General features: G+C 41.6%; 1 protein-coding gene across 5 annotated transcripts in view; it reads right to left on the reverse strand.

The window, feature by feature from the left end:
• Positions 1 to 22,813, reverse strand: part of LOC135549746 (adenylate cyclase type 2-like) — a 118,456-nt gene that overhangs the window by 51,601 nt on the left and 44,042 nt on the right. For all 5 annotated transcript variants that reach the window (XM_064980007.1, XM_064980006.1, XM_064980009.1 and 2 more), the window contains exons 6-11: positions 16,835 to 16,946; positions 15,295 to 15,422; positions 14,648 to 14,806; positions 14,370 to 14,502; positions 13,980 to 14,156; positions 5,820 to 5,860 (exon numbers count right to left, since the gene is read on the reverse strand). In XM_064980007.1, the coding sequence (XP_064836079.1) occupies positions 5,820 to 5,860; positions 13,980 to 14,156; positions 14,370 to 14,502; positions 14,648 to 14,806; positions 15,295 to 15,422; positions 16,835 to 16,946 (750 nt within the window). The remainder of the gene's footprint in view (positions 1 to 5,819; positions 5,861 to 13,979; positions 14,157 to 14,369; positions 14,503 to 14,647; positions 14,807 to 15,294; positions 15,423 to 16,834; positions 16,947 to 22,813) is intronic.

Below are 22,813 nucleotides of genomic sequence, written 5' to 3' on the forward strand. Positions count from 1 at the left end.
ATGGGGGTAAAGTCTGGTGGTCTGATGTAAAGGAAAGATGACTGATCTGTCAGTGTAAAGTCTGGTGGTCTGATGTAAAGGAAAGATGACTGATCTGTAGGGGTAAAGTCTGGTGGTCTGATGTAAAGGAAAGATGACTGATCTATGGGGGTAAAGTCTGGTGGTCTGATGTAAAGGAAAGATGACTGATCTGTAGGGGTAATGTCTGGTGGTCTGATGTAAAGGAAAGATGACTGATCTGTAGGGGTAAAGTCTGGTGGTCTGATGTAAAGGAAAGATGACTGATCTATGGGGGTAAAGTCTGGTGGTCTGATGTAAAGGAAAGATGACTGATCTGTCAGTGTAAAGTCTGGTGGTCTGATGTAAAGGAAAGATGACTGATCTGTAGGGGTAAAGTCTGGTAGTCTGATGTAAAGGAAAGATGACTGATCTATGGGGGTAAAGTCTGGTGGTCTGATGTAAAGGAAAGATGACTGATCTATGGGGGTAAAGTCTGGTGGTCTGATGTAAAGGAAAGATGACTGATCTGTAGGGGTAAAGTCTGGTGGTCTGATGTAAAGGAAAGATGACTGATCTATGGGGGTAAAGTCTGGTGGTCTGATGTAAAGGAAAGATGACTGATCTGTAGGGGTAAAGTCTGGTGGTCTGATGTAAAGGAAAGATGACTGATCTATGGGGGTAAAGTCTGGTGGTCTGATGTAAAGGAAAGATGACTGATCTGTAGGGGTAAAGTCTGGTAGTCTGATGTAAAGGAAAGATGACTGATCTGTAGGGGTAAAGTCTGGTAGTCTGATGTAAAGGAAAGATGACTGATCTATGGGGGTAAAGTCTGGTGGTCTGATGTAAAGGAAAGATGACTGATCTATGGGGGTAAAGTCTGGTGGTCTGATGTAAAGGAAAGATGACTGATCTGTAGGGGTAATGTCTGGTGGTCTGATGTAAAGGAAAGATGACTGATCTGTAGGGGTAAAGTCTGGTGGTCTGATGTAAAGGAAAGATGACTGATCTATGGGGGTAAAGTCTGGTGGTCTGATGTAAAGGAAAGATGACTGATCTGTCAGTGTAAAGTCTGGTGGTCTGATGTAAAGGAAAGATGACTGATCTGTAGGGGTAAAGTCTGGTGGTCTGATGTAAAGGAAAGATGACTGATCTATGGGGGTAAAGTCTGGTGGTCTGATGTAAAGGAAAGATGACTGATCTGTAGGGGTAAAGTCTGGTGGTCTGATGTAAAGGAAAGATGACTGATCTATGGGGGTAAAGTCTGGTGGTCTGATGTAAAGGAAAGATGACTGATCTGTCAGTGTAAAGTCTGGTGGTCTGATGTAAAGGAAAGATGACTGATCTGTAGGGGTAAAGTCTGGTGGTCTGATGTAAAGGAAAGATGACTGATCTATGGGGGTAAAGTCTGGTGGTCTGATGTAAAGGAAAGATGACTGATCTGTAGGGGTAATGTCTGGTGGTCTGATGTAAAGGAAAGATGACTGATCTGTAGGGGTAAAGTCTGGTGGTCTGATGTAAAGGAAAGATGACTGATCTATGGGGGTAAAGTCTGGTGGTCTGATGTAAAGGAAAGATGACTGATCTGTCAGTGTAAAGTCTGGTGGTCTGATGTAAAGGAAAGATGACTGATCTGTAGGGGAAAAGTCTGGTGGTCTGATGTAAAGGAAAGATGACTGATCTATGGGGGTAAAGTCTGGTGGTCTGATGTAAAGGAAAGATGACTGATCTGTAGGGGTAAAGTCTGGTGGTCTGATGTAAAGGAAAGATGACTGATCTACGGGGGTAAAGTCTGGTGGTCTGATGTAAAGGAAAGATGACTGATCTGTAGGGGTAAAGTCTGGTAGTCTGATGTAAAGGAAAGATGACTGATCTGTAGGGGTAAAGTCTGGTAGTCTGATGTAAAGGAAAGATGATTGATCTATGGGGGTAAAGTCTGGTGGTCTGATGTAAAGGAAAGATGACTGATCTATGGGGGTAAAGTCTGGTGGTCTGATGTAAAGGAAAGATGACTGATCTGTAGGGGTAAAGTCTGGTGGTCTGATGTAAAGGAAAGATGACTGATCTATGGGGGTAAAGTCTGGTGGTCTGATGTAAAGGAAAGATGACTGATCTGTAGGGGTAAAGTCTGGTAGTCTGATGTAAAGGAAAGATGACTGATCTGTAGGGGTAAAGTCTGGTAGTCTGATGTAAAGGAAAGATGACTGATCTATGGGGGTAAAGTCTGGTGGTCTGATGTAAAGGAAAGATGACTGATCTATGGGGGTAAAGTCTGGTGGTCTGATGTAAAGGAAAGATGACTGATCTGTAGGGGTAAAGTCTGGTAGTCTGATGTAAAGGAAAGATGACTGATCTGTAGGGGTAAAGTCTGGTAGTCTGATGTAAAGGAAAGATGAATGATCTATGGGGGTAAAGTCTGGTGGTCTGATGTAAAGGAAAGATGACTGATCTGTAGGGGTAAAGTCTGGTGGTCTGATGTAAAGGAAAGATGACTGATCTGTAGGGGTAAAGTCTGGTAGTCTGATGTAAAGGAAAGATGACTGATCTGTAGGGGTAAAGTCTGGTGGTCTGATGTAAAGGAAAGATGACTGATCTGTAGGGGTAAAGTCTGGTGGTCTGATGTAAAGGAAAGATGACTGATCTGTAGGGGTAAAGTCTGGTGGTCTGATGTAAAGGAAAGATGACTGATCTGTAGGGGTAAAGTCTGGTAGTCTGATGTAAAGGAAAGATGACTGATCTGTAGGGGTAAAGTCTGGTGGTCTGATGTAAAGGAAAGATGACTGATCTATGGGGGTAAAGTCTGGTGGTCTGATGTAAAGGAAAGATGACTGATCTGTAGGGGTAAAGTCTGGTGGTCTGATGTAAAGGAAAGATGACTGATCTGTAGGGGTAAAGTCTGGTGGTCTGATGTAAAGGAAAGATGACTGATCTGTAGGGGTAAAGTCTGGTGGTCTGATGTAAAGGAAAGATGACTGATCTATGGGGGTAAAGTCTGGTGGTCTGATGTAAAGGAAAGATGACTGATCTGTAGGGGTAAAATCTGGTGGTCTGATGTAAAGGAAAGATGACTGATCTGTAGGGGTAAAGTCTGGTGGTCTGATGTAAAGGAAAGATGACTGATCTGTCAGTGTAAAGTCTGGTGGTCTGATGTAAAGGAAAGATGACTGATCTATGGGGGTAAAGTCTGGTGGTCTGATGTAAAGGAAAGATGACTGATCTGTAGGGGTAAAGTCTGGTGGTCTGATGTAAAGGAAAGATGACTGGTCTGTCAGTGTAAAGTCTGGTGGTCTGATGTAAAGGAAAGATGACTAATCTATGGGGGTAAAGTCTGGTGGTCTGATGTAAAGGAAAGATGACTGATCTGTAGGGGTAAAGTCTGGTAGTCTGATGTAAAGGAAAGATGACTGATCTGTAGGGGTAAAGTCTGGTGGTCTGATGTAAAGGAAAGATGACTGATCTGTAGGGGTAAAGTCTGGTGGTCTGATGTAAAGGAAAGATGACTGATCTGTAGGGGTAAAGTCTGGTAGTCTGATGTAAAGGAAAGATGACTGATCTGTAGGGGTAAAGTCTGGTGGTCTGATGTAAAGGAAAGATGACTGATCTGTAGGGGTAAAGTCTGGTAGTCTGATGTAAAGGAAAGATGACTGATCTGTAGGGGTAAAGTCTGGTGGTCTGATGTAAAGGAAAGATGACTGATCTGTAGGGGTAAAGTCTGGTAGTCTGATGTAAAGGAAAGATGACTGATCTGTAGGGGTAAAGTCTGGTAGTCTGATGTAAAGGAAAGATGACTGATCTATGGGGGTAAAGTCTGGTAGTCTGATGTAAAGGAAAGATGACTGATCTGTAGGGGTAAAGTCTGGTGGTCTGATGTAAAGGAAAGATGACTGATCTGTAGGGGTAAAGTCTGGTGGTCTGATGTAAAGGAAAGATGACTGATCTATGGGGGTAAAGTCTGGTAGTCTGATGTAAAGGAAAGATGACTGATCTGTAGGGGTAAAGTCTGGTGGTCTGATGTAAAGGAAAGATGACTGATCTGTAGGGGTAAAGTCTGGTGGTCTGATGTAAAGGAAAGATGACTGATCTGTAGGGGTAAAGTCTGGTGGTCTGATGTAAAGGAAAGATGACTGATCTGTAGGGGTAAAGTCTGGTGGTCTGATGTAAAGGAAAGATGACTGGTCTGTCAGTGTAAAGTCTGGTGGTCTGATGTAAAGGAAAGATGACTGATCTATGGGGGTAAAGTCTGGTAGTCTGATGTAAAGGAAAGATGACTGATCTGTAGGGGTAAAGTCTGGTGGTCTGATGTAAAGGAAATATGACTGATCTGTAGGGGTAAAGTCTGGTGGTCTGATGTAAAGGAAAGATGACTGATCTGTAGGGGTAAAGTCTGGTGGTCTGATGTAAAGGAAAGATGACTGGTCTGTCAGTGTAAAGTCTGGTGGTCTGATGTAAAGGAAAGATGACTGATCTGTAGGGGTAAAGTCTGGTAGTCTGATGTAAAGGAAAGATGACTGATCTGTAGGGGTAAAGTCTGGTGGTCTGATGTAAAGGAAAGATGACTGATCTGTAGGGGTAAAGTCTGGTAGTCTGATGTAAAGGAAAGATGACTGATCTGTAGGGGTAAAGTCTGGTGGTCTGATGTAAAGGAAAGATGACTGATCTGTAGGGGTAAAGTCTGGTGGTCTGATGTAAAGGAAAGATGACTGATCTGTAGGGGTAAAGTCTGGTAGTCTGATGTAAAGGAAAGATGACTGATCTGTAGGGGTAAAGTCTGGTGGTCTGATGTAAAGGAAAGATGACTGATCTGTAGGGGTAAAGTCTGGTAGTCTGATGTAAAGGAAAGATGACTGATCTGTAGGGGTAAAGTCTGGTGGTCTGATGTAAAGGAAAGATGACTGATCTGTAGGGGTAAAGTCTGGTGGTCTGATGTAAAGGAAAGATGACTGATCTGTAGGGGTAAAGTCTGGTGGTCTGATGTAAAGGAAAGATGACTGATCTGTAGGGGTAAAGTCTGGTAGTCTGATGTAAAGGAAAGATGACTGATCTGTAGGGGTAAAGTCTGGTGGTCTGATGTAAAGGAAAGATGACTGATCTGTAGGGGTAAAGTCTGGTAGTCTGATGTAAAGGAAAGATGACTGGTCTGTCAGTGTAAAGTCTGGTGGTCTGATGTAAAGGAAAGATGACTGATCTGTAGGGGTAAAGTCTGGTGGTCTGATGTAAAGGAAAGATGACTGATCTGTAGGGGTAAAGTCTGGTGGTCTGATGTAAAGGAAAGATGACTGATCTGTAGGGGTAAAGTCTGGTGGTCTGATGTAAAGGAAAGATGACTGAACTGTAGGGGTAAAGTCTGGTGGTCTGATGTAAAGGAAAGATGACTGATCTGTAGGGGTAAAGTCTGGTGGTCTGATGTAAAGGAAAGATGACTGATCTGTAGGGGTAAAGTCTGGTGGTCTGATGTAAAGGAAAGATGACTGATCTGTCAGTGTAAAGTCTGGTGGTCTGATGTAAAGGAAAGATGACTGATCTGTAGGGGTAAAGTCTGGTGGTCTGATGTAAAGGAAAGATGACTGATCTGTAGGGGTAAAGTCTGGTGGTCTGATGTAAAGGAAAGATGACTGATCTGTAGGGGTAAAGTCTGGTGGTCTGATGTAAAGGAAAGATGACTGATCTGTAGGGGTAAAGTCTGGTGGTCTGATGTAAAGGAAAGATGACTGATCTGTAGGGGTAATGTCTGGTAGTCTGATGTAAAGGAAAGATGACTGATCTGTAGGGGTAAAGTCTGGTGGTCTGATGTAAAGGAAAGATGACTGATCTTTAAGTCTCACCTCTCTCTTCTCTGGTAGTGATACTGGCCCATTGGAACATCCTAAAACATACAGTCATAGAAGGTGAGGCTGGACAAAAGTCTGCGTTTCACTGTGTGTGTGTGTGTGTGTGTGTGTGTGTGTGTGTGTGTGTGTGTGTGTGTGTGTGTTTACGTATGTGTGTTTACGTATGTGTGTTTACGTATGTGTGTTTATGTACGTGTGTTTATGTACGTGTGTTTATGTACGTGTGTTTATGTGTGTCGGTTTATGTACGTGTGTTTATGTACGTGTGTTTGTGTAGGTGTGTTTATGTACGTGTGTTTATGTACGTGTGTTTATGTGTGTCTGTTTATGTACGTGTGTTTATGTACGTGTGTTTATGTGTGTCTGTTTATGTACGTGTGTTTATGTGTGTCTGTTTATGTACATGTGTTTATGTATGTGTGTTTATGTACGTGTGTTTATGTGTGTGTGTTTATGTACGTGTGTTTATGTATGTGTGTTTGTGTAGGTGTGTTTGTGTACGTGTGTTTATGTAAGTGTGTTTATGTGTGTGTGTTTATGTAGATGTGGTTATGTATGTGTGTTTATGTACGTGTGTTTGTGTAGGTGTGTTTGTGTACGTGTGTTTATGTACGTGTGTTTGTGTATGTGTGTTTATGTGTGTGTGTTTATGTACGTGTGTTTATGTACGTGTATTTATGTACGTGTGTTTATGTACGTGTGTTTATGTACGTGTGTTTATGTGTGTCTGCTTGTGTACGTGTGTTTATGTACGTGTGTTTATGTACGTGTGTTTGTGTACGTGTGTTTATGTACGTGTGTTTATGTATGTGTGTTTATGTACGTGTGTTTGTGTATGTGTGTTTATGTATGTGTGTTTATGTACGTGTGTTTATGTGTGTCTGTTTATGTACGTGTGTTTATGTACGTGTGTTTATGTATGTGTGTTTATGTATGTGTGTTTATGTACGTGTGTTTATGTACGTGTGTTTGTGTAGGTGTGTTTATGTGTGTCTGTTTATGTACGTGTGTTTATGTACGTGTGTTTGTGTAGGTGTGTTTATGTGTGTGTGTTTGTGTGTTTATGTACGTGTGTTTGTGTAGGTGTGTTTATGTGTGTCTGTTTATGTATGTGTGTTTATGTACGTGTGTTTATGTGTGTCTGTTTATGTGTGTGTGTTTGTGTACGTGTGTTTATGTATGTGTGTTTATCTGTGTCTGTTTATGTGTGTGTGTTTATGTACGTGTGTTTATGTATGTGTGTTTATGTACGTGTGTTTATGTGTGTCTGTTTATGTGTGTGTGTTTATGTACGTGTGTTTATGTAGGTGTGTTTATGTGTGTCTGTTTATGAATGTGTGTTTATGTACGTGTGTTTATGTGTGTCTGTTTATGTGTGTGTGTTTGTGTACGTGTGTTTATGTAGGTGTGTTTATGTGTGTCTGTTTATGTATGTGTGTTTATGTACGTGTGTTTATGTGTGTCTGTTTATGTGTGTGTGTTTATGTACGTGTGTTTATGTAGGTGTGTTTATGTGTGTCTGTTTCTGTATGTGTGTTTATGTACGTGTGTTTATGTGTGTCTGTTTATGTACGTGTGTTTATGTGTGTCTGTTTATGTACGTGTGTCTGTTTATGTACGTGTGTTTATGTACGTGTGTTTATGTACGTGTGTTTATGTATGTGTGTCTGTTTATGTACGTGTGTTTATGTACGTGTGTTTATGTATGTGTGTTTATGTACGTGTGTTTGTGTACGTGTGTTTATGTACATGTGTCTGTTTATGTACTTGTGTTTATGTACGTGTGTTTATGTACGTGTGTTTGTGTACGTGTGTTTATGTACGTGTGTTTATGTACGTGTGTTTATGTACGTGTGTTTGTGTAGGTGTGTTTATGTGTGTCTGTTTATGTACGTGTGTTTATGTACGTGTGTTTGTGTACGTGTGTTTATGTACGTGTGTCTGTTTATGTACGTGTGTTTATGTACGTGTGTTTATGTACGTGTGTTTGTGTACGTGTGTTTATGTACGTGTGTTTATGTACGTGTGTTTATGTAGGTGTTTTTATGTGTGTCTGTTTATGTACGTGTGTTTATGTACGTGTGTCTGTTTATGGTTTATGTACGTGTGTTTATGTACGTGTGTTTATGTAGGTGTGTTTATGTATGTGTGTTTATGTACGTGTGTTTATGTGTGTCTGTTTATGTGTGTCTGTTTATGTACGTGTGTTTATGTAGGTGTGTTTATGTACGTGTGTTTATGTACGTGTGTCTGTTTATGTACGTGTGTTTATGTAGGTGTGTTTTTGTATGTGTGTCTGTTTATGTACGTGTGTTTATGTACGTGTGTTTATGTACGTGTGTTTGTGTAGGTGTGTTTATGTACATGTGTTTATGTACGTGTGTTTATGTGTGTCTGTTTATGTATGTGTGTTTATGTACGTGTGTTTGTGTAGGTGTGTTTATGTGTGTGTGTTTGTGTATGTGTGTTTATGTACGTGTGTTTATGTGTGTCTGCTTGTGTACGTGTGTTTATGTACGTGTGTTTATGTACGTGTGTTTGTGTACGTGTGTTTATGTAGGTGTGTTTATGTATGTGTGTTTATGTACGTGTGTTTGTGTATGTGTGTTTATGTATGTGTGTTTATGTACGTGTGTTTATGTACGTGTGTTTATGTGTGTCTGTTTATGTACGTGTGTTTATGTATGTGTGTTTATGTACGTGTGTTTATGTGTGTGTGTTTATGTATGTGTGTTTATGTATGTGTGTTTGTGTAGGTGTGTTTGTGTACGTGTGTTTATGTACGTGTGTTTATGTGTGTGTGTTTATGTAGGTGTGGTTATGTATGTGTGTTTATGTACGTGTGTTTGTGTAGGTGTGTTTATGTACGTGTGTTTATGTACGTGTGTCTGTTTATGTACGTGTGTTTATGTATGTGTGTTTATGTACGTGTGTTTATGTACGTGTGTTTATGTATGTGTGTTTATGTACGTGTGTTTATGTACGTGTGTTTATGTACGTGTGTTTATGTACGTGTGTTTATGTACGTGTGTTTATGTACGTGTGTTTATGTATGTGTGTTTATGTACGTGTGTTTATGTACGTGTGTTTATGTGTCTGCTTGTGTACGTGTGTTTATGTACGTGTGTTTATGTACGTGTGTTTGTGTACGTGTGTTTATGTACGTGTGTTTATGTATGTGTGTTTATGTACGTGTGTTTGTGTATGTGTGTTTATGTATGTGTGTTTATGTACGTGTGTTTATGTACGTGTGTTTATGTGTGTCTGTTTATGTACGTGTGTTTATTTACGTGTGTTTATGTATGTGTGTTTATGTATGTGTGTTTATGTACGTGTGTTTATGTACGTGTGTTTATGTATGTGTGTTTATGTACGTGTGTTTATGTATGTGTGTTTATGTACGTGTGTTTGTGTATGTGTGTTATGTATGTGTGTTTATGTACGTGTGTTTATGTGTGTCTGTTTATGTACGTGTGTTTGTGTACGTGTTTTTGTGTAGGTGTGTTTATGTATGTGTGTTTATGTACGTGTGTTTATGTGTGTCTGTTTATGTACGTGTGTTTATGTACGTGTGTTTATGTACGTGTGTTTATGTACGTGTGTTTATGTACGTGTGTTTATGTACGTGTGTTTATGTAGGTGTGTTTATGTATGTGTGTTTATGTACGTGTGTTTATGTGTGTCTGTTTATGTGTGTCTGTTTATGTACGTGTGTTTATGTAGGTGTGTTTATGTACGTGTGTTTATGTACGTGTGTCTGTTTATGTACGTGTGTTTATGTAGGTGTGTTTTTGTATGTGTGTCTGTTTATGTACGTGTGTTTATGTACGTGTGTTTATGTACGTGTGTTTGTGTAGGTGTGTTTATGTACGTGTGTTTATGTACGTGTGTTTATGTGTGTCTGTTTATGTATGTGTGTTTATGTACGTGTGTTTGTGTAGGTGTGTTTATGTGTGTGTGTTTGTGTATGTGTGTTTATGTACGTGTGTTTATGTGTGTCTGCTTGTGTACGTGTGTTTATGTACGTGTGTTTATGTACGTGTGTTTGTGTACGTGTGTTTATGTAGGTGTGTTTATGTATGTGTGTTTATGTACGTGTGTTTGTGTATGTGTGTTTATGTATGTGTGTTTATGTACGTGTGTTTATGTACGTGTGTTTATGTGTGTCTGTTTATGTACGTGTGTTTATGTATGTGTGTTTATGTACGTGTGTTTATGTGTGTGTGTTTATGTATGTGTGTTTATGTATGTGTGTTTGTGTAGGTGTGTTTGTGTACGTGTGTTTATGTACTTGTGTTTATGTGTGTGTGTTTATGTAGGTGTGGTTATGTATGTGTGTTTATGTACGTGTGTTTGTGTAGGTGTGTTTATGTACGTGTGTTTATGTACGTGTGTCTGTTTATGTACGTGTGTTTATGTATGTGTGTTTATGTATGTGTGTTTATGTACGTGTGTTTATGTACGTGTGTTTATGTACGTGTGTTTATGTACGTGTGTTTATGTACGTGTGTTTATGTACGTGTGTTTATGTATGTGTGTTTATGTACGTGTGTTTATGTACGTGTGTTTATGTGTGTCTGCTTGTGTACGTGTGTTTATGTACGTGTGTTTATGTACGTGTGTTTGTGTACGTGTGTTTATGTACGTGTGTTTATGTATGTGTGTTTATGTACGTGTGTTTGTGTATGTGTGTTTATGTATGTGTGTTTATGTACGTGTGTTTATGTACGTGTGTTTATGTGTGTCTGTTTATGTACGTGTGTTTATTTACGTGTGTTTATGTATGTGTGTTTATGTATGTGTGTTTATGTACGTGTGTTTATGTACGTGTGTTTATGTATGTGTGTTTATGTACGTGTGTTTATGTATGTGTGTTTATGTACGTGTGTTTGTGTATGTGGGTTATGTACGTGTGTTTATGTACGTGTGTTTATGTACGTGTGTTTGTGTAGGTGTGTTTATGTACGTGTGTTTATGTACGTGTGTTTATGTGTGTCTGTTTATGTACGTGTGTTTATGTATGTGTGTTTGTGTAGGTGTGTTTATGTGTGTGTTTGTGTATGTGTGTTTATGTACGTGTGTTTGTGTAGGTGTGTTTATGTGTGTCTGTTTATGTATGTGTGTTTATGTACGTGTGTTTATGTGTGTCTGTTTATGTGTGTGTGTTTGTGTACGTGTGTTTATGTATGTGTGTTTATGTGTGTCTGTTTATGTGTGTGTGTTTATGTACGTGTGTTTATGTATGTGTGTTTATGTACGTGTGTTTATGTGTGTCTGTTTATGTGTGTGTGTTTATGTACGTGTGTTTATGTAGGTGTGTTTATGTGTGTCTGTTTATGTATGTGTGTTTATGTACGTGTGTTTATGTGTGTCTGTTTATGTGTGTGTGTTTGTGTACGTGTGTTTATGTAGGTGTGTTTATGTGTGTCTGTTTATGTATGTGTGTTTATGTACGTGTGTTTATGTGTGTCTGTTTATGTGTGTGTGTTTATGTACGTGTGTTTATGTAGGTGTTTTTATGTGTGTCTGTTTATGTATGTGTGTTTATGTACGTGTGTTTATGTACGTGTGTTTATGTACGTGTGTTTATGTACGTGTGTTTATGTACGTGTGTTTATGTACGTGTGTTTGTGTACGTGTGTTTATGTACGTGTGTTTATGTACGTGTGTTTATGTACGTGTTTTTATGTACGTGTGTTTATGTACGTGTGTTTGTGTAGGTGTGTTTATGTGTGTCTGTTTATGTACGTGTGTCTGTTTATGTACGTGTGTTTATGTACGTGTGTTTGTGTACGTGTGTTTATGTACGTGTGTCTGTTTATGTACGTGTGTTTATGTACGTGTGTTTATGTACGTGTGTTTGTGTACGTGTGTTTATGTACGTGTGTTTATGTACGTGTGTTTATGTAGGTGTTTTTATGTGTGTCTGTTTATGTACGTGTGTTTATGTACGTGTGTCTGTTTATGTACGTGTGTTTATGTACGTGTGTTTATGTACGTGTGTTTATGTACGTGTGTTTATGTACGTGTGTTTATGTACGTGTGTTTATGTACGTGTTTTTATGTACGTGTGTTTATGTACGTGTGTTTGTGTAGGTGTGTTTATGTGTGTCTGTTTATGTACGTGTGTCTGTTTATGTACGTGTGTTTATGTACGTGTGTTTGTGTACGTGTGTTTATGTACGTGTGTCTGTTTATGTACGTGTGTTTATGTACGTGTGTTTATGTACGTGTGTTTGTGTACGTGTGTTTATGTACGTGTGTTTATGTACGTGTGTTTATGTAGGTGTTTTTATGTGTGTCTGTTTATGTACGTGTGTTTATGTACGTGTGTCTGTTTATGTACGTGTGTTTATGTACGTGTGTTTATGTACGTGTGTTTATGTACGTGTGTTTATGTACGTGTGTTTATGTACGTGTGTTTATGTACGTGTGTTTATGTGTGTCTGTTTATGTACGTGTGTTTATGTACGTGTGTTTGTGTAGGTGTGTTTATGTATGTGTGTTTATGTAAGTGTGTTTATGTACGTGTGTTTATGTACGTGTGTTTATGTACGTGTGTTTATGTACGTGTGTTTATGTACGTGTGTTTATGTGTGTCTGTTTATGTGTGTCTGTTTATGTACGTGTGTTTATATATGTGTGTTTATGTACGTGTGTTTATGTACGTGTGTTTATGTACGTGTGTTTATGTACGTGTGTTTATGTAGGTGTGTTTATGTATGTGTGTTTATGTACGTGTGTTTATGTGTGTCTGTTTATGTGTGTCTGTTTATGTACGTGTGTTTATGTAGGTGTGTTTATGTACGTGTGTTTATGTACGTGTGTTTATGTACGTGTGTTTATGTAGGTGTGTTTATGTATGTGTGTCTGTTTATGTACGTGTGTTTATGTACGTGTGTTTATGTACGTGTGTTTATGTAGGTGTGTTTATGTACGTGTGTTTATGTACGTGTGTTTATGTGTGTCTGTTTATGTACGTGTGTTTATGTATGTGTGTCTGTTTATGTACGTGTGTTTATGTAGTTGTGTTTATGTATGTGTGTCTGTTTATGTACGTGTGTTTATGTACGTGTGTTTATGTACGTGTGTTTATGTAGGTGTGTTTATGTACGTGTGTTTATGTACGTGTGTTTATGTACGTGTGTTTATGTACGTGTGTTTATGTAGGTGTGTTTATGTGTGTGTGTCTGTTTATGTACGTGTCTTTATGTATGTGTGTTTATGTAGGTGTGTTTATGTACGTGTGTTTATGTACGTGTGTTTATGTACGTGTGTTTATGTATGTGTGTCTGTTTATGTACGTGTGTTTATGTACGTGTGTTTATGTACGTGTGTTTATGTGTGTCTGTTTATGTATGTGTGTTCATGTACGTGTGTTTATGTACGTGTGTTTATGTATGTGTGTTTATGTACGTGTGTTTATGTACGTGTGTTTATGTACGTGTGTTTATGTACGTGTGTTTATGTGTGTCTGTTTATGTACGTGTGTTTATGTACGTGTGTTTATGTGTGTCTGTTTATGTATGTGTGTTTATGTACATGTGTTTGTGTATGTGTGTTTATGTATGTGTGTCTGTTTATGTACGTGTGTTTATGTACGTGTGTTTATGTGTGTCTGTTTATGTACGTGTGTTTATGTACGTGTGTTTGTGTGTGTCTGTTTATGTATGTGTGTTTAAGTACGTGTGTTTATGTACTTGTGTTTGTGTATGTGTGTTTATGTACGTGTGTTTATGTATGTGTGTCTGTTTATGTACGTGTGTTTATGTATGTGTGTCTGTTTATGTACGTGTGTTTGTGTGTGTCTGTTTATGTATGTGTGTTTATGTACGTGTGTTTATGTACGTGTGTTTGTGTATGTGTGTTTATGTACGTGTGTTTATGTATGTGTGTCTGTTTATGTACGTGTGTTTATGTATGTGTGTTTGTGTATGTGTGTTTGTGTACGTGTGTTTATGTTCGTGTGTTTATGTATGTGTGTTTATGTACGTGTGTTTATGTACGTGTGTTTATGTACGTGTGTTTATGTACGTGTGTTTATGTATGTGTGTCTGTTTATGTACGTGTGTTTATGTACGTGTGTTTATGTGTGTTTATGTACGTGTGTTTGTTTGTGTGTGTTTATGTACGTGTGTTTATGTGTGTACTCACCGTAGTGTTTATTTTGCCGTTGTCAGTGGTCATGCTGTCTCGATGGTGCAGGTTAGCAAAAGGTTTTGCCGCCCCCCAGGATTCCAGGTACCGAGTCATTCTGACCGACGCCCTCATCTTCCCTCCTTCCAAAGAGGAACGAGAACGCGCACACAGGTGAGGGCTCCGCCTCTCAGCCTGGACAACCAATCAGGTTGGAAAGAAGTCAAATGTGTTTCTTTTTATTCTTTAACATGCATTGCTCCGTTCAAGCAAACAGCTGTTGTAGTATTTCAGCATTATAAATAGTATAGAACCAATGAATTGGTAGTGTTTCAACTTTAGTTTTCAGAGTATGTTATATCTGTGTTTGTGTGTCGACCGCGTATGGACCACATTCTCATGTCTGACCTTGGGGTTGATGACCAGGTAAGTGATGACTCCGTGTTCCTTCAGGTAAAAGTCTCTACTCTGTCCCTCCCCTGGTTCCACCTTATAGGACCCCTTCAGATGCTCCAATGTTACTGAGGAGATATGGACACGCCTGAGGGAGGAGAGGAGAAGTGAGAGGGAGGAAGAGAGAGGAAAAGATAGGCGCGGTGAATAATAATCATAAGCCAAATGGTTTGTGAATGCAAATATGTATTGGGAATTATTTTAAGAAACAGCAGACTATTGGTTGATCTTACCCTGGCACGCCCCCTGCCTCCATGTGATTGGCTAAAGTGACATCATGTGACCAGACGTCGTACTGCCACTTTTGGAGGCCGATGACGCCACACAGCACGTTCCCAGAATGCACCCCGACTCGCATATTGATATCCACACCAGTAGCATCACGCACCTTCCTGAGGTAAACATGTACAACCTCATATGAACTGCTGTTTTGTTCTATGAGGTGAAAAATAATGTGTTTGTGTGTATTTGTGTTTGTGTGTATGTTTGCAGACAGTGTGTAGTGTGTATGTGTGTGTGTTTGTGTGTGTGTAGAGAGGATTAGCTTATCATCTCTAGCTCACATGGTGCACTACAGCTCACACATATATATTTATATTTATCCCCTTTTTGTTCCGTTTGCTTCCATTTAAGAAATGTTTTAACAGTTGAACCCTGATCACCCCCAAATACAGTTCACTTCCATGAGTGCGTGTGGTAGTGCATATGTATATTTGCGTTTGTGTTGTGTTGTGTTGTGTTGTGTTGTGTGTGTGTGTGTGTGTGTGTGTGTGTGTGTGTGTGTGTGTGTGTGTGTGTGTGTGTGTGTGTGTGTGTGTGTGTGTGTGTGTGTGTGTGTGTGTGTGTGTGTGTGTGTAAAAGCAGGGAGCTGGTGTTTTACTTGATGGCCTCACACATGTCCAGTCCCATCTTGACACAGTTGCGTGCGTGGTGAGGGAGAGACTCTGGTAGGCCTGATACACAGTAGTAACAATCACCCAGGATCTTTATACGCATACACTCATTCTCCTGGAGAGGGGAGAGAGGGAGAGAGAGAGAGAGAGAGAGAGAGGGAGAGAGAGAGAGAGAGAGAGAGGGGGGGCAGAGAGGGGGAGAGAGAGGGTGAGAGGGGGGGAGAGAGGGAGAGAGAGGGGGAGAGAGAGGAGGAGAGAGGGAGGGAGAGAGGAGGAGAGAGAGAGGGAGAGAGAGGGGGAGAGAGAGGAGGAGTGAGGGAGGGAGGGAGAGAGGAGGAGAGAGAGAGAGTGGGAGAGAGAGGGGGAGAGACAGGGGGCAACAGATGGACAGAGATAATTAGCGAGAGTGAGAAAGAGAGAGAGAGAATTTCAGAATCAGAATAAAAAACATACTTTGTGTAATTAAAAATCAAAAATCAAAAATCAAAATCAAAAGATGACCTGTAGGACCTTAATTTGATCATTATTTTGTTGCTCAAAACTTAGTGTATTTGAGGTTTTAAAAAGGCTTCTAAAGTTTGTCATTTCCACTTTAAAATCTCAGACTTAATTTGACGGAAAATAAATGTATCAACCCATACAAAAACAGTAATTCACATTTCTTGTTTCAGCAACATTATTTCCTCCTGTAGAACTAACTAACATTCTACATCTGGAGTTCACAGATTAGGCAAATAACCATAAGCTTTTTATCAACCTTGCATGAATGTTGCATAGCCTGAGGAACTGTATTGGTGTGCATCCCTAGTGAACCCATACACCTACACGTGCTAATGACCTCTCTCACACACACTGATGACCCAAAACACACTCCCACTAGATGTTAGACTGCTTACAGCAATGCTCAAGCATCCTAACTCCTCCGTCTATATTATATAACAACCACATTTCTGGGGCGCTAGGCAGTGTGTATCTATGTGTCTGTCTGTGTGTCTGTCTGTCTGTCTGTCTCTGTGTGTGTGTGTGTGTGTGTGTGTGTGTGTGTGTGTGTGTGTGTGTGTGTGTGTGTGTGTGTGTGTGTGTGTGTGTGTGTGTGTGTGTGTGTGTGTGTGTGTGTGTGTGTGTGTGTGTGTGTGTGTGTGTGAAGGCCTGTAGTTGTACTGACATGAATCAACAGCCGACACTCCATCCGAGAAAACACAGGAGACAGATCAGCAAGGGAGAAAACTTCCCACGGATGTACAATATTACGCACAAGAACAACTACCGTTATGTAGTATGGTGCACATACACAGTGATTAACGGCAGTTGTGAGCGTACTCGTCTGTGAGTGTGCTAGTAGGTGTGTGTGTGTGTGTGTGTGTGTGTGTGTGTGTGTGTGTGTGTGTGTGTGTGTGTGTGTGTGTGTGTGTGTGTGTGTGTGTGTGTGTGTGTGTGTGTGTGTGTGTGTGTGTGTGTGTGTGTGTGTGTGTGTGTGTGTGTGTGTGTGTGTGTGTGTGTGATTCTTATGCATGCGTGTGACGTTACCTTGGCTATCTGGTCAAACTTGCCAAACAATTCATTGAGCATGTGCACCAGTTCTCCGGGTGAGCAGTCACCAGCCAGCTTAGTGAACCCTACGATGTCTGCATACAGAATACTGAAACAGAGGGAGAGAGAGAGAGAGAGAGAGAGATGAATACACATTAAAACATATCAAAAGGAACAGCGTTCTTTTCCTTTCCTCTTCAACCTCCTCTCATCTGAGATTTCAGCACCGTGGACAGCGATGGACAGCAGCCATCTAAATTGCAGCCATTCCCCACTGTTTGGGAGAATCTCTGAAGAGAAATGGGCCTAACCAGGAAGACTATTTAGCTGTTACTGAGAAGACTTAGAAAACACAGAGGCAGGGGTGGACTTGGAGCAGAAATCGTCTCTGGAATTTCTGACACATCGGACAATTTGACCAGCCCGAATTGCCAGATGGCCAGTCGCTCCTGTATGGAGAATAATGAATACAGAGGTACCATCAGCACCACAGGACAGTCAACACTGACATCGACCAGTAGAACAAATCAGCAAGCCTATTTAGTTCACTAAGACTTAGAAGACTTCCAAGATAACCAATACAGGGAGACCTTAGTACATTATCAACGTACAATTCCTCTGATCCGAGTGTATTAGTTTGGAGTAGATTAACGTGTTCTCCTTCAGTGGAGATACAAGCAGATACTCTCAGTCCTTGAAAATACATTATTAGCATAGAGGTCAATGGTAAACTACTTCCGAGCTCTACACCCTTCACAAATATTCACGCACACATAGACACAGGATTCTGCAAACACACAAACGTGTGAGAACCACTCCAAACAGAGGACATTGCTACATCCCTCTCAGTTGTACCACCATGATGAAAAAAGCATTACTAACTACAACCCAATAGAGCTTTAATACATAGACAATGATTTGACTGGCATTATGATTACAGAATGGAGTTGATTGGAGCTCTTCAGTTTACAGAAGGAGATCATTGACTGTACGTATAGTATATAGGATCTACTTGGCTCTCTAGTTCAACAGTGATTTCCAATAGAATCCAGTAGACTGGAACCTGGATTAAGATAACACAAACAGATAACACAAACAGGACACAGCATAGATGACCTATCTAGGATGGAGAGACGAGTGAAGGGAACATAAGAATAGGGTAGAGTTAGTTGAGTAGAGTAGAGATGAGTAGAGTAGAGTAGGGTAGAGTAGGGTAGAATAGGGTTGAGTAGAGTAGAGTAGAGTAGAGTAGGGCCGGGTAGGGTAGAGTAGAGTAGGGTCGGGTCGGGTAGGGTAGGGTAGGGTAGAGTAGGGTAGAGTAGAGTAGATTAGAGTAGGCTCAGGGAGAATAGGGTCGGGTAGAGTAGAGTAGAGTAGATTAGAGTAGGGTTGGGTAAAGTAGAGTAGAGTAGAGTAGAGTAGAGTAGAGTCGAGTCGAGTAGAGTAGAGTAGTGTTGAGTAGAGTAGGGTAGAGTAGGGTCGGGTAGGGTTGGGCTGCTTAGGGTAGAGTAGAGTAGAGTAGAGTAGAGTAGAGTAGAGTAGAGTAGAGTAGAGTAGAGTAGAGTAGAGTAGGGTAGGATAGAGTAGAGTAGAGTAGAGTAGAACAGAGTAGAGTAGAGTAGAGTAGAGTAGAGAAGAGTAGAGTAGGGCCGGGTAGGGTAGAGTAGAGTAGGGTCGGGTCGGGTAGGGTAGGGTAGGGTAGAGTAGGGTAGAGTAGAGTAGATTAGAGTAGGCTCAGGGAGAATAGGGTCGGGTAGAGTAGAGTAGATTAGAGTAGGGTTGGGTAAAGTAGAGTAGAGTAGAGTAGAGTAGAGTAGAGTAGAGTCGAGTCGAGTAGAGTAGAGTAGTGTTGAGTAGAGTAGGGTAGAGTAGGGTCGGGTAGGGTTGGGCTGCTTAGGGTAGAGTAGAGTAGAGTAGAGTAGGGTAGGATAGAGTAGAGTAGAGTAGAGTAGAACAGAGTAGAGTAGAGTAGAGTAGAGTAGAGTAGAGTAGAGTAGAGTAGAGTCGAGTCGAGTAGAGTAGTGTAGAGTAGAGTAGGGTAGAGTAGGGTCGGGTAGGGTTGGGCTGCTTAGGGTAGAGTAGAGTAGAGTAGAGTAGAGTAGAGTAGAGTAGGGTAGGATAGAGTAGAGTAGAGTAGAGTAGAGTAGAACAGAGTAGAGTAGAGTAGAGTAGAGTAGAGAAGAGTAGTGTTGAGTAAGGTAGAGTAGAGTAGGGTAGAGTAGAGTAGGGCAGAGTAGAGTAGGGCCGGGTAGGGTAGAGTAGGGTTGGGTCGGGTAGGGTAGGTTAGAGTAGAGTAGGGTAGATTAGAGTAGATTAGAGTAGGGTCGTGTAGAGTAGTTTCGGGTAAAGTAGAGTAGATTAGAGTAGGGTAGAGTAGAATAGAGCAGAATATGGTTGGGTAGAGTAGAGTAGGGTAGGGTAGAGTAGAGTATGGTAGAGTAGAGTATGATAGTGTAGAGTAGATTAGAGTAGGATAGAGTAGAGTAGAGGAGAGTAGGGTAGAGTAGAGAGGAGCAGGGTAGTGTAGGGTCGGGTAGGATTGGGTAGGGTGGTGTAGGGTAGGATAGAGTAGAGTAGGGTAGAGTAGAGTAGAGTAGGGCCGGGTAGGGTATAGTAGAGTAGAGTAGGGTAGAAAAGACTAGGGTAGGGTAGAGTAGGGTCGGGTAGGGTAGGGTAGAGTAGAGTAGAGTAGAGCCGGGTAGAGTAGAGTAGAGTCGGGTAGAGGAGAGAAGAGTAGGGTAGAGTAGAGTAGAGTAGGTTCGGGTAGAGTAGTGTAGAGTAGAGTAGAGAAGAGTAGGGTGGAATAGGGTCGGGTAGTGTTGGTCAGGGTGGAGTAGGGTAGGATAGAGTAGAGTAGAGTAGAGTAGAGTAGAGTAGAGTAGAGTAGAGTACAGTAGCGAAGAGTAGGGTAGAGTAGAGTAGGGTAGGGTCGAGAAGAGTAGGGTAGGGTAGAGTAGAGTAGAGTAGAGTAGAGTAGAGTAGAGTAGAGTAGAGTAGAGAAGAGTAGGGTGGGGTAGAGTAAGGTAATGTAGAGTAGAGTAGGGTAGAGTAGAGTAGAATATGGTAGGGTAGGGCAGGGTAGAGTAGAGTAGAGATGAGTAGAGTAGAGTAGGGTAGAGTAGGGTAGAATAGGGTTGAGTAGAGTAGAGTAGAGTAGAGTAGAGTAGAGTAGAGTAGAGTAGAGTAGAGTAGAGTAGGGCCGGGTAGGGTAGAGTAGAGTAGGGTCGGGTCGGGTAGGGTAGGGTAGGGTAGAGTAGGGTAGAGTAGAGTAGATTAAAGTAGGCTCAGGGAGAATAGGGTCGGGTAGAGTAGAGTAGAGTAGATTAGAGTAGGGTTGGGTAAAGTAGAGTAGAGTAGAGTAGAGTAGAGTCGAGTCGAGTAGAGTAGAGTAGTGTTGAGTGGAGTAGGGTAGAGTAGGGTCGGGTAGGGTTGGGCTGCTTAGGGTAGAGTAGAGTAGAGTAGAGTAGGGTAGGATAGAGTAGAGTAGAGTAGAGTAGAACAGAGTAGAGTAGAGTAGAGTAGAGTAGAGTAGAGTAGAGTAGAGTAGAGTCGAGTCGAGTCGAGTAGAGTAGTGTAGAGTAGAGTAGGGTAGAGTAGGGTCGGGTAGGGTTGGGCTGCTTAGGGTAGAGTAGAGTAGAGTAGAGTAGAGTAGAGTAGAGTAGAGTAGAGTAGAGTAGGGTAGGATAGAGTAGAGTAGAGTAGAGTAGAGTAGAACAGAGTAGAGTAGAGTAGAGTAGAGTAGAGTAGAGTAGAGTAGAGTAGAGAAGAGTAGTGTTGAGTAAGGTAGAGTAGAGTAGGGTAGAGTAGAGTAGGGCAGAGTAGGGTAGGGCCGGGTAGGGTAGAGTAGGGTTGGGTCGGGTAGGGTAGGTTAGAGTAGAGTAGAGTAGGGTAGATTAGAGTAGATTAGAGTAGGGTCGTGTAGAGTAGTTTCGGGTAAAGTAGAGTAGATTAGAGTAGGGTAGAGTAGAATAGAGCAGAATATGGTTGGGTAGAGTAGAGTAGGGTAGGGTAGAGTAGAGTATGGTAGAGTAGAGTATGATAGTGTAGAGTAGATTAGAGTAGGATAGAGTAGAGTAGAGGAGAGTAGGGTAGAGTAGAGAGGAGCAGGGTAGTGTAGGGTCGGGTAGGATTGGGTAGGGTGGTGTAGGGTAGGATAGAGTAGAGTAGAGTAGGGTAGAGTAGAGTAGAGTAGGGCCGGGTAGGGTATAGTAGAGTAGAGTAGGGTAGAAAAGACTAGGGTAGGGTAGAGTAGGGTCGGGTAGGGTAGGGTAGGGTAGAGTAGAGTAGAGCCGGGTAGAGTAGAGTAGAGTCGGGTAGAGGAGAGAAGAGTAGGGTAGAGTAGAGTAGAGTAGGTTCGGGTAGAGTAGTGTAGAGTAGAGTAGAGAAGAGTAGGGTGGAATAGGGTCGGGTAGTGTTGGTCAGGGTGGAGTAGGGTAGGATAGAGTAGAGTAGAGTAGAGTAGAGTAGAGTAGAGTACAGTAGCGAAGAGTAGGGTAGAGTAGAGTAGGGTAGGGTCGAGAAGAGTAGGGTAGGGTAGAGTAGAGTAGAGTAGAGTAGAGTAGAGTAGAGTAGAGAAGAGTAGGGTGGGGTAGAGTAAGGTAATGTAGAGTAGAGTAGGGTAGAGTAGAGTAGAATATGGTAGGGTAGGGCAGGGTAGAGTAGAGTAGAGTAAAGTAGAGTAGAGTAGAGTACAGTACAGTACAGTACAGTAGGGTAGAGTAGATTAGAGTAGAGTAGGGTAGAGTATGGTCTGGTAGAGTAGAGTAGAGTATAGTAGAGTAGAGTAGAGTAGAGTAGAGTAGAGTAGAGTAGAGTAGAGTAGAGTAAGGTAGTGTAGAGTATAGTAGGGTAGAGTGGAGTAGAGTAGGGTTGAGAAGTATAGAGTAGAGTAGAGTAGAGTAGAGTAGAGTAGAGTAGAATAGGGTAGAGTAGGGTGTGTAGAGTAGAGAAGAGTAGGGTGGAGTATGCTCGGGTACGGTAGAGTAGGGTAGGATAGAATAGAGTAGAGTAGGGTAGAGTAGAGTAGGGCCGGGTAGGTAAAGTAGGGTTGGGTCGGGTAGGGTAGGTTAGAGTAGAGTAGGGTAGAGTAGAGTAGATTAGAGTAGGGTCGTGTAGAGTAGTTTCGAGTAGAGTAGAGTAGATTAGAGTATGGTTGGGTAGAGTAGGGTATGTTTGGGTAGAGAAGAGTAGGCTAGTGTAGAGTAGAGTATGGTAGGGTAGAGTAGATTAGAGTAGGGTAGAGTAGAGTAGGGCCGGGTAGGGTAGAGTAGAGTAGAGTAGGGTAGGGAAGACTATGGTAGGGTAGAGTAGGGTCGGGTAGGGTAGAGTAGAGTAGAGCCAGGTAGAGTAGAGTAGAGTAGAGTATAGTAGGGTAGAGGAGAGGAGAGAAGAGAAGAGAAGAGTAGGGTAGAGTAGAGTAGGGTCGGGTAGTGTTGGGTAGGGTGGAGTAGGGTAGGATATAGTAGAGTAGAGTAGAGTAGGGTAGAGTAGAGTAGGGTAGCGAAGAGTAGGGTAGAGTAGAGTAGAGTAGTGTCGGGTAGAGAAGAGTAGGGTAGGGTAGATTAGAGTAAGGTAGAGTAGAGTAGAGTAGGGTAGAGTAGAGTAGGGTGGAGAAGAGTAGAGTAGAGTAGGGAAGACTATGGTAGGGTAGAGTAGGGTAGGGTAGAGTAGAGTAGAGCCGGGTAGAGTAGAGTAGAGTCGGGTAGAGGAGAGAAGAGTAGGGTAGAGTTTAGTAGGGTCGGGTAGAGTAGTGTAGAGTAGAGTAGAGAAGAGTAGGGTGGGGTAGGGTCGGGCAGTGTTGGTCAGGGTGGAGTAGGGTAGGGTAGGGTAGGGTAGAGTAGAGTAGAGTAGAGTAGAGTAGAGTAGAGTAGAGTAACGAAGAGTAGGGTAGAGTAGAGTAGAGTAGGGTAGAGTAGAGTAGAGTAGGGTAGGGTCGAGAAGAGTAGGATAGGGTAGAGTCGAGTAGAGTAGAGTAGA

This window comes from Oncorhynchus masou, chromosome 12 (assembly GCF_036934945.1).
Source record: "Oncorhynchus masou masou isolate Uvic2021 chromosome 12, UVic_Omas_1.1, whole genome shotgun sequence".
NCBI lineage: Eukaryota > Metazoa > Chordata > Actinopteri > Salmoniformes > Salmonidae > Oncorhynchus > Oncorhynchus masou.